This window comes from Copidosoma floridanum, unplaced genomic scaffold (assembly GCF_036245765.1).
Source record: "Copidosoma floridanum isolate Cflo_tuat_1 unplaced genomic scaffold, Cflo_Japanese_pri ptg000001l, whole genome shotgun sequence".
NCBI classification, from domain to species: Eukaryota; Metazoa; Arthropoda; class Insecta; order Hymenoptera; family Encyrtidae; genus Copidosoma; species Copidosoma floridanum.
This window is the reverse complement of record NW_028321878.1, coordinates 9,352,621-9,364,247: the sequence shown is the minus strand read 5'-3', so window position 1 is coordinate 9,364,247 and position 11,627 is coordinate 9,352,621. Positions and strand designations below refer to the sequence as shown.

Sequence of the window (11,627 nt, the reverse complement as noted above, 5' to 3'; positions counted from 1 at the left end):
TTTTTTTTTTTTTTTCCAAGCACACTATTGAATTAACTAATTGTTCAAACAAAATTAGCGACAAATGAGAGAACAATGAATCGCACGAAGGGGACGGTGTATGCGGCTGCAATGCTCCTCGTCCTCGTTGTTTTGGGCCTCTTTGGCACTGTCAGTGCCAGGCAGTGGGGTGAGTTCTTTTTGTTTGTTTTTTTTTTTTTTTTACTATTCATTAATTTGTCAGGGACGAAATATGGAGCATTTTTAGACGGTGTGTATGTGTATGTGTGTAAGTACCTATGTGGGAGCAACGCATCTCGCTCTTTGGCTACGTGCCGGCGAATTTAAGGTCGGGCGGACACTGTGGCAAGCAAGTAGTAAGACACGATTTTGCTGCGACGATGGTATGTCAGGTACATGTAAGCCCGTGTGAGTTTAGTGTGCGCACGACCTGACTCTTTTCTTTTTGTTTTCTCTTTCTCTCTCTTTCTATATGTTACGTAAACTAAATTTTTTTCGTCTTCAGCTGATCGCAAGAACGTACCGAATACTTGATATCTCGCGTTTGGATTAATTTTACCTACGTATTTCTCCTAGTGTCACATACTTATAGTTAGACAAGCACCTAATCGTAAAGTATGTTGTTTCAGTTTAATAACACGTGTGGACCTTCGTTTAGGCGATACGTATACATATGCTATAATTGAAAACGCCCTGTCATCTTGGAGTTTTAGACATTCCGCACCTCATTGATTTCGGAGCAACCTACTTATGTTAGCTTCAACATATCTAGTATCCACTTACCATAAAAAAAATAAAAATTATGATCCAACAATTGAAAAAAAACATGAAACACCGTTGTTTCAAAAATCCCCCTTATAACGTATTTTTTTTTTTTTTTTTAAAGTGCACGAAATCATACACGCTCGGCACTTCTCGTGGAAAAAAAAGAAAATCTCTGCTGTCATCACGATTAACGTAGGTATGCATCCAACGTACATCATTACCCAAATGTGTGCCATTCGCGTCGAATAAGTGTGTCGCCGTATTTATCGTTCTTCAGCTGCGACACTTCAGCATCAGATACAAAAAGGTATACAAGCTAATTCTGGTAAAGCGTGTATAAATTATATTATTATACGGCAATATACCGAAGGATGTAATCAATGGATCGGTAAAACGTCATGACACACCCGTACCCATTAGCGATAACGAAGAGAAACAAAAACAAAAAAACAAAAAAAAAAATGTTTGCTTCCGCGTTGAGATAGCACCTAATTATACACCATTAGGCTGCCCTCAAATTTTCAATGTCAGCTCGCATGGGAGGGGGCAGCAGTCTATTATCGTACGATAGCTGAGAGATTCGGTAAAAATAATCTTTTATCTGGCGAGCGGCGTACTCGATCGAAACTCAAAAAGGTCCTTACTCCATGTCGCTCCGACAAACCAGCTCGAAATAAAAAAAAAAACGAAGGAGTGCCCCCCCCCCCTTGCGGCTCATCCGTGGCGAAAGCTCGACCCAACCAAAAGACATTACCAAGCGCCTGTCTAATTTCGCTTATCGCAAGCCGAGCTTTCGAAGCTTTATAAGTACAGAGGTTCGATTGACGCGTGGTGCGCACAGCATAACATCCAATAGCAACGCATACATGGCACCAGAGAGAGAAAACACGAGGCACGAGAGGTCGACTCCATTCGCGTGCCACGGCTCGTCACGTAGGCCCTCGCCGGCTTGTATACCTACTGCGCGCGCGCCTTATTCTCTCGGCTTCGCCGCAGATCTCCCGATGCCTTATACACATATATTTAGTGCTGCATCCTCTCTGGTCTTTGGACGGACACTTGTTTCAATTCGAAATCATGAGTTAAAGTCTTAAGGGAACGTGATTTATTTGGGGTGCGTCGACGGGGCATGGCTTTGGCTCCGGGCGACCGTTTGGCGCCAAGAGCTTTTTTGGCCAGGGGACGAGCTTTTTATATAACTAATGTCAGAGAGACTATATTGACGCTGCCGGCCTCTCATCTCGTGTCTCGATCATACACATAGCTTGTGGATAATGCGAGTCGGCATGGAAAGAATTTCAAATCATATACATTTGTCGGACCAGAGGTGATAGTGGCTCGACGACGGGCTTACTTTCTATTCTGGAAATTTTATGGGAATCTCGGTACCTGCTCGAGTATGACTTGGGTTTCACTTGGATGACCTTTTGAATTCTTCATATATTCGATCGTGCAAGTTTTCATCTTCAATGTCGGTCGCCACGTATATTCTTACAAGCACGCCCGATTAAATGAAAAACGGGTGTTATATAATGTGTATCCATTATAGATGCATGGGATGTTTCTCGAGACTAACGTTTGAATCGAAAGCTCTGATTGAATCAAGCTCTCTTTCGTGGTCTTGATTCGGTGAAGCTCAATGTACAATATTCATCGGTATACATTGACAGAGTATACGTATTTCTAAGGCACACAAAAGGACTCTGAATTGGAAATGTCAGTCGTCAACGCGATTGACGCAAATTGGATCAAAAACGTGATTACGAGCGTATCGAGCTTGCGGTACATTGGTGCTATTAGCACCTCATTGAATATCCACCACCACGGCCCGATAGTGCTGTAATTGCATGCAACTCTTTGAAACGCGCACGTACGTAACTATCGATACGATCAAAAAATAAGAAAGAGAAACAATGTATCAGATGATATGATGATGATGGATTTTATGCAATAGACATCTGATAAACAGTGGAGAATTTCGTTCTGGCACAGCAAAAGATTCACGGTTAATGGGTGGATGGCAAAAAACGAGACGATATTGTTGTTTATCGCTTTTAGTTGGTATGAAAATGATTAGCAATTATTCATATACGATGACAGTCACGATGATGATAATGATTACAATGGTTTAATAAATATCAAATGCATCGTTACACTGCACGCGCCAGGCTTGTAAGTGCATTCCACTCGTCGAAGACTGAAATGAGTCGAAGCGCAAACTACCTATGTTCGTCAAATGGATACATAATCGTTAGTATGCGAGATTTTACGTAATTATTTTTTTTTTCTCTCAATCCACCGGATCATCGTTATATATAGCAATCTGCACAGACATTGAAACATTTTTTTTCGAAATGTCGACCGAATAAATTTGCATATGCGAAATGTATAATCAGCGCTTGCGGTATTAAAAGATTTATACGAGATAACAAAAGTATAGTAATTTGCGAATCATCATCTTGAATTAAATTATTGTCACGTCGATGTGAAGCGAGAATTATCAGGTGAGTGGATTTCCAACAAAGTTTAGTAAATAAAATGAGTCTCTCTGCAGCGAATCGACGTAACTAAACGATATGTTGGAAATTTCCGCGATCGTTCGATCACCCGATCATGAAATCATTGATTTCGCCTACCTTTGCGATGTCCAACAGTCGTGCTGACCAAAATTAACGAATTACATTAAATTATGATCCAGAGACAACAAGAGTGCATAATTTTATAGATTCAACGTTAAACGCGAGGCAAAGGTATTTGACGAACAACGATTCGCGTGCAGCAATCAGTTAACCGAATCTCATCTCGTTCAAGCTCGTTCTTATAAAATTATATAAGTAATGCACGCACGTGTACGCAAATTATTTATAGCATCAACTTAATTTTGCATAGACAAGTGCAGCGTCATTATGAGAGCTCGTTTGAAAATAGGCTAGTCACGTTCGAAATGTACCGACCACATTCCCCTGTACACAACTTTTTCTACGAGCAACTTATTTATACCTACATGTCCGTCGCGTGAATCTCCATTTGGTGACTAATATTGAGAAAGAGTCCATGCCTCGCAAATTTTTCGCATCATCCCGGCAAATAACTTTCACCACATTTATCATCCGAGGGCACCGCAGGGAGTTAATTTTTACACTATACCTCTGAGTTCGTACGTATATAGGAAACAAGCTTAGGTGACGATACTATTATTATTTTCCATGGGTTTGTCGTATGATTTATCAAAAAAGTCACTCATTTATCCACAGCCTTTTGAAACATCACTTTGTTTTCTTTTGCTCTGTGAGTTTTGTCGCTCGTGACACCATTACCTACTTTTTTTTTATATATAAAAGTCATTGAGAGAATAATGCCGTACAGTTTCTATAGAGACAATTGGTTACATTTTTTTAGCAAATGTACAAGATAGTTGAAAAAATACTTTACATCAATGTAAATTTGAGGAATTAAATGAGTTAATTTAGATACGTCGAATAAATGGTCGTTAAAATTTTTTCACGCAGACCCTGCGACCAATAAATACATAGATGTTGATAACTTACGGTGACTACAGAATAATACAACCCATTATTCATCCCGTTAAAACTGTATATAGAAGTTTGGAGGGATAAATACACATACGTCACGATAGTCGTATGCGACCCTTTATGTATTATTATTATGCAATAAGGAAAGAGAGAGAGAGAGAAACTTGAACTCGGAGACTACAAATCTTTCCACTCTCCTGTGAACGAAAACAAAAAAAGTAATCAACAGAGCCTCGTCTCGTCTAAGATTACGTTCTCGAAAGAGAAGCAATGTGCACCTAGCTGTGAAAATTGCGCTGACAATACTTGCATACCTCATGTCCAAGTGACTGCTCATTTCGACTCGGTTGGAGTATAATAACTTCATTACTTGTGTTTACCCATGTACCTACCGACGAGGACACTTTCACTCATTTACGCTGTACTCACGTACAGGTATTCACTGTGTGCGCGCATCATCACATTTTACCTCGATCTACAAAAGTATGTACATACGTATTACATTACCCCTGCGATGTACATTCGTTTCGTAATTTGAGAGCGGAAACTAGTCGCATGCGGGTGTCATGAGTGCTTTTTATTTCGAGATCCGTGGAAAAAAATGTCAAAGGCAAAGATCGGCAAACTTCTTGATCGGGGAAATAAAAAAAATGTACATGTACGAGTCAAAACATCGTCACCGTACGTCAATAATGCGATGTACTTTTGCTCACGTTGCAAATACTTTATGTTCCAGGAAAACTTTTGTGCAATACTAAAAACATACATTAATAAATTTAAAAAAATTTTTTTTTTTTTTACAAATACTTACAATTCATTTTTGACGTTCCATTCTGCAATTACGCACATAGTCGACAATCAGCTTGCACACGCGCGTTTGTCATTAAAAAAATTTTACAACTATATGTCAAGCGACGAGCGTCATAAAATTGTATTGTATGAATAACGAAAAACTTGCAATAATCACGTGACGGTCAATAGAAAAAAATAAACGCCTGCACTAAAATAATTGGCTCTCGAAAACGCAGAGATCGGTAACGTGGAGAAAATGTAATCGACTTTACATTCCTTCCTGGTTGACAATGCAGTCACGGGGGCAGACTCAAACGTAATATAATGTGCACTCGCAAAGGTACAGATCACAATAACATTTGTTTATTGCTAATCTTTTGTGTCACCTCCTCTTACAAAAACAAATAATGCGTGCTTGATAAACTGTCACCAGACAATTAAAATAACTCAACAAGAAAAATCGAGGTAATTTTTAATATTGACTCTCGTTAGATAATTGATTCTTATCGATGTGGCTCTATTGGGAAGTTGCGAGTGATGAAAATTAGTCTAATGCATTATTATTATAAGTTTCTTACAGCATGTTGATGCTCTCGTCTTTACTATCATTTTTAGCGACCTTTCATTTTTTTGACCCCAATAACCCAATAAAAATGTTTAACGTATTTTTCGATTTTGAGTTTTGTGAGATAATTGATTCTCATCGAGATAGCGCTTTTAGAGAATTGCGACTGTTAAAAATTAGCTTTAAGGTGTTTTTATTGCAAATCTATGTTGAGGCACGTTGATACCGTCATTTTTAACCCCACAACCCCAACAACCCATTAAAAATACTCGACGTATTTTTCGATTTTGAGTCTCGCGGTTTTGGTTTTTATCGATATAGCTCTCTTGGAGAATTACGACTGTTAAAAATTGGCTTAAAGTTTTTTTATTACAAGTCTTTCACGACATGTTGATGCTCTCGTCTTTGCCGTCATTTTCAGCGACACTTTATTATTATTGCAGCATGGGGAAATGCATAAATATAATATTACGTGTTTAAAATAAAAATTCAAGGTCCACTGAAGATCGGTTGTAGATCTACGCAAACGACAAATCGGATGGAAGATCGGTTATTCCCAGAGAGTTTTATGTGCATGAATGCTTTTCCCGCAAACGAGGAAAAATATTTGACATAAGCCAAAGGTCCGAGCTTAATTTTTATTCACGAGTCGGAGCAATGCGTGCGCTGCGCGTTTGTATGTACATTGTGAGCTGTCGGTGCTTTTATCGATACGTAAAACATACTATGCGTTTGATGTTATTTTCCTCGGTGGTACGATAAAAAAATGAGATAGCGCTATCATCCCACAAGTTCAAGTTTACCAACTCCTAAAGAAAAAAAAAAAAAAAAAAAACCTCTTTCCTCGTTACAGATCTGGCAGTGACGATCGGTAAAGAGATCGACTTTATCGCGCGCGATGGCAATCTCACTGGCAGCATGGTAATCACCAATACCTCGTCCTTCGTGGCAATGGCGTACGACGATGACACCTACACGCTGTTTCTGAGCGACGCCGGCAACATGGAGCACTCGATCGTCAGTGTCGATCTGACCGCCGCTAAAAATATCACCGCCAAGCCTTTACTCAAGAGTTAGTATAATCACCGACTCATTCTTATCTTACGTGTGCTCAATTATACCTACACTTTAGAGATACAGTATAATCGTAGAGATCAGATGTTATAACTTCAAGTGGCGTTTTCGATCTGCCAATTAATTAAATCAAAGGGCCCGCCGCTGTACGTCACACATGAAAAATAGCATGTATAAATTGTGTTGTTTCAGGAGATAAAGACTCCCAAATCCAGAGTATGGCGTTCGACGGAGCGTCGCGTACATTATTCTGGGCGACCGAAAAGTCTATAGCAAAAATGAAACTGCCACTCAACGGTCCGCCCGGCCAGCCGATCGTAGTACGCGCCTTCGTAACCGAAAGCCTACGAGCCATTGCCCTCGACGTCTGCAACAGGTATTACTTACATACAGTTTGGTTTTATTCATCAGCGGTTTTATTATGTATTATGCACACACATTCTTTTTATCGTCGGTTTTTTCAAAGTGCTCCTCTCGGTATCTCAAAATACACACAAACGAGCGTATGTCGGAGAATAAGTTGAAAGTATGGAGATAACAAATTTTTCAAAGGCTGCTTGTGACCGATGATTTTGAGCTGTAGTTGGTATCAACATAAGTTCTTGCGGTCGAAATCGGTATACATTCTATGAAAGTTACGCTTAATTTCATGTTTCGCTCGATTGATCGGGTCTGTATTTCTAATGATTCAGTTCTTCGATTCGTCGCTTTTTGTTGCGTGCTGCAGTTCAGCCTTTTAATCTTTACTAATCAAAGAAAACCATTTAACGAAGTACGCGCTAGTTTTAATATTATGATAAAATGATTTTTCTCTTTGATTCTGAATTCACGTGCTACCCTCGTGACATTGAATTATTCAACAGCTGCTGGTTGGTTGAAAAATGTCAAACTAAGAGAAAGTCCGTCGTTTCGCAAGTAGCTTCTCGGTATCGTGTGCGGCTCTGAGCATCGACTGTGAATCGTTGCGGTGCGCGATAAATTATTGTTGCATTACTTATCGTCACGTAAATACCCAAGCTTTTTTGGTTTGTAAAAAATATTTATTAATTTTTTTTTTTTTTTTTTTTTTTTAACGCAAAGTATATCTCTTTTTGTCAATACATATCCCGGAATACATGTAGAGTCAAATTAAACGAGAAAAGATAAAAACTTTGAAATAACTCGTTGCACTTTACACAAAAAAAAATCAGTCAATTTTGTTAACTGCACTGATCTTTGCGGTGAAAATAGCGTTCACGCTGTCGAGCTTCCGATTTTTATTGTCAAATATTAGTAGTTGTAAAAGTGTGTAATATCGCTCCGATAACGAAGATCGCGCTTGTTCAGGCAACTGTACTGGGTGAACGGAAACCGGTCGCGGCAGAGTATAGGGCGTTCGCAGCTGGACGGCAGTAACGCGATCATCGTGGCGAACGAGAGCCTTTACGAGACGTCGAGCCTCGCAGTGGACCACTGGAGCGGTCGGCTTTACTGGCTGGACGACGAGGAGGGCATTCACTATAAGGTGGAGCAGAGCGAGTTGGACGGCAGCGGGCGTGCCATCCTCGTGCACGGCAACCACCACCAGCCGATACACCTAGGTGTCGACAAGGAGCGCGTCTACTGGACGGACTACGTGTCCAACGCGGTCTGGCAGATCGGCAAAGAGTCGAGGCAGGGCGACGCGCCCCGAAGGTTCTGGAGTTACCTAAAGACCGGCGAACAAGCCGATTTGACGACCCTCCTCGCGCGCGACAACCTTGGCTCCGGCGTCGACTGCAGGGCGATGAAGGCCGAGCTCGCAAGGAGGAAGCTGCAGCAGCAAAAATCCACCGAGTCCAAGAGCCAGAGGTCCCGCGACGAGCTGGACAGGTCCGAGCCGAGCTTTAGCAACCTTACCTCAAGCTCGGAGCAGTTGCTTCCTAAAAACGAGTGCTCCGGGCAAGGGGAATTTGACAAAGTCATCGGTACCTGCCGCTGCAAGTCTGGGTAAATTTTTGCTGCTTTTTTTTTTCTTTTCTTTTTCTTTTCTTGTCGTCATTGCATCCTGATGAATGTATTCTGGGCTCTTCGTCTGCTGCTCACAGATTCAGTGGCTCGAGGTGCGAGATCTCGCCGTGCCACAACTACTGCCTGGCCGGTGAGTGCCAAGTGAACAGCCGGGGGTTGCCGATCTGCTCGTGCGATGGGTCCAGGAGTGGGTCGAGGTGTGAGAGGGACGCGTGTGATGGCTACTGTCTGAACAACGGCCAGTGCCTGGTCGAGGACGGCAAGCCCAGCTGCGAGTGCAAGTATTCGAGCGGCGCGAGGTGCGAGGTGACCCTCGAGATGGCCGAGATATGCGCTCTCTTCTGCATGAACAGGCAGTTTCAGATGACCGGCATCGACACCGCGTCCTGCAGGTTGCTTTTTTTCTCTCTCTTTTACGTTAGAGCTGTAACAGTGCAGTGTCTGATGATGTGGTATGGTTTTAACTCAATAATTGTTACAGATGCTCGGAGCTCAACCATACGATCCAGGAAGTCTTGGGCTACGACAGCTTCAACTGCCAGATTATTGTGCCGCTGCTGTCAGGTTTTGTGGGCATGCTCACGATCGCTGTGATTCTGCTGAGCTTTTACGTCTCGAGGCTGAAGCGTAGGCCGCGCATAAAGAAGCGCTTCGTCGTCAACAAGACCGGCATCACACCCTTGACCTCGAGGCCCTCGCCCGGCACCGATACCCAACAGTGCGAGATTACCATCGAGAACTGCTGCAACATGAACATCTGCGAAACAGTGAGTCAGCCTCCCGATCCTCCTGGCTTCGGTAGATAAGCACGAGGCGCTCGTGTTCGCCTGGTTGTTTTTATACTTTTTATTTTTTTGTTTGGATTTATTGACGCTTGAAGGCATCCTATTCCATTTTTACGTTTTGAGTATTTTTTCACAGGCTTATTTATTTGTTGGCTTGGGCATCTACGCGTCTACAGCAGTATTATTATTATTTTTTTTTTTTCTCAGTGACAATCTTATATAATATATGTGTACATCAATTGGTGTTTCATTGGACACCTCACACGTTGTCAATTGTGCGGGTTATTGTTTTTCCATCACACCATGATTCGCATGTCATCCCTCATTATTAGCACAGAATGTTTTATTTTATTCTTCAACTCCACGATTTTGCTTTGGTTGATGCGTTAAAATTAATTTGAATCATAACAAAGTACATCATACCACGTCCTAGCATGGCACATTTGAAGTTTTGTTGGAAAAAAAAAAAAAAAAAAAATTTACGATTGATCTGATTTCTCGTTACCATTGGAATGCTATGTATAGTATAGAAAGCATTGAAAGTTATATGCACGAGTTTGTATCAAACGAAGATTCGGCACGAAAGAAGTTGCACTTAGAAACAAAAAAATCAAGGCATCACCAGCAAGCTTATTGTATTTTGCAGCCGTGCTTCGAGCCAAAGTTGCGCGCGTCCAGCAACGGTCGAAACGTCACCGGTGGCAGCAACGGCACGAAAAAAGAGGAAAAGAGCAATTTGCTGGACCACATGGAGGTTGGCCCCGGACACGGCTGCTAGCATCGACTAACGACGGCTTCCGATGCATCTCTGGCTGCCAACGTGATACTGCTCACCGTATACGACTACCGAACTACTTACTGCAACTGCTATACATACTACCATACGTGCCACCGCAACAGATTGCACGATAGAGTGGCGTACGAAGAAAGGAAAAACAGTTTTTCTTGAGACTGCAATTTTGCAAACGACGCCGATACGCGAATGATGGAAGAAGATAACTAAAACAAACAAATCTTTGTTGAGTATTTTTGTTGTTGAAGGTGCGAGATAGAGCTTTTTCTCTGTCTTTGAACGAGAAGATGGATTTGTACACATATATACATATATATTTATACATATATCGAAACCAAAGGCTTTCCGCGCGTGCTGAGAAAATACCGAGCCTGCCTTTGACCTTTTTTTTTTTTTCTTCATCAAGACGATTTTCAAGCATATAGATGATATACTTGTTCTATGATTCTTTTGTCCGAACCTGGATGAATGTGACCGTATTATTACTTGGTTGGCTTTCGGACCGAAGTGTTTTAACTTCGTTTTCTCAGCGTATGTTGATGCATGTTTAATTTTTTTTTTTTTTTTTTCCTTTTTTTTCATAGGACGCAATTTTGTTGTTACTTTAATACTTAATTTGTGATTGAACGCGAAGTGTGTAAACACTCGGCTATTGCAACGTGGGCAGCTAAAACAATTCACTCCCTATTACAGGGATCGTTGGTCACTTGTGGTTTTCAGTGAGCTGAAATTTTTTGCTTACTCATTTGTATAAATTATAAATTCTTTAGTTGTACTCGTAATTGAAAATTTTTTCAAGGATTCCTCAAAGTTTTGAATGAATAATTGACTTAATTAGATTTTTAATGAGGTGTGATACTTAATACAATTTTTACACGAGTACAATATAGTTACTGGGGAAACTTAATTATTTTTACACTCGTGAAAATCAAATTGTTATGAAACTAAGGCAATCGGTGAGGAACGAGAATTGAAGTCAGTTATTAAAAAAAAAAAAAAAAAAAAAAAAAAAAAAAAAAAAAAAAAAAAAAAAAAAAAAAAAAAAAAAAATAGGATATTAAACAATAATCACTTTACATGGGTTCCAAAGGCATAGGTCGGAAGTTTTTGTAACTTTTGCCATCCAATGTTTTCCCATATTAGTTACTTAAAAGTAACGAACTATCAGTTTTTCAATTACATTTTTTCCGTGAATCCAAAAAATAGTCCAACACACTCGTGTTCATTTATTAATATGATTACGTCTACCACAGGACCAAAGTGACAAAGCTGCAGCTAATAAAAGGCCATATTCAAGCAAGCTTTAATTGTTAATAATTTATTGTGGCGAT

General features: G+C 40.6%; 1 protein-coding gene across 2 annotated transcripts; it reads left to right on the top strand.

Moving 5' to 3' along the window:
* cue (Low-density lipoprotein receptor repeat domain-containing protein cueball) lies at positions 1–11,199 on the top strand. 2 transcript variants are annotated; one of them, XM_089593368.1, is made up of 8 exons: positions 1–169; positions 6,509–6,727; positions 6,922–7,105; positions 8,056–8,559; positions 8,593–8,697; positions 8,796–9,110; positions 9,200–9,485; positions 10,150–11,199. In XM_089593368.1, the coding sequence occupies exons 1-8, from the start codon at positions 76–78 to the stop codon at positions 10,279–10,281; spliced, it is 1,839 nt and encodes a 612-aa protein (XP_089449494.1). In that variant the 5' UTR covers positions 1–75; the 3' UTR covers positions 10,282–11,199. The 2 variants fall into 2 exon arrangements, with proteins under 2 accessions (XP_089449494.1, XP_014209044.2); XM_014353558.2 differs by having other exon boundaries at positions 8,056–8,697.
* Positions 11,200–11,627: the final 428 nt, after the last annotated feature.

Coding starts and splice junctions, on each gene's coding strand:
- cue (XM_014353558.2), top strand. CDS start 76: ATGAATCGCACGAAGGGGACGGTGTATGCGGCTGCAATGCTCCTCGTC. Junction 170..6,508: donor TGTCAGTGCCAGGCAGTGGG/GTGAGTTCTTTT, acceptor TCCTCGTTACAG/ATCTGGCAGTGACGATCGGT. Junction 9,111..9,199: donor ATCGACACCGCGTCCTGCAG/GTTGCTTTTTTT, acceptor TAATTGTTACAG/ATGCTCGGAGCTCAACCATA.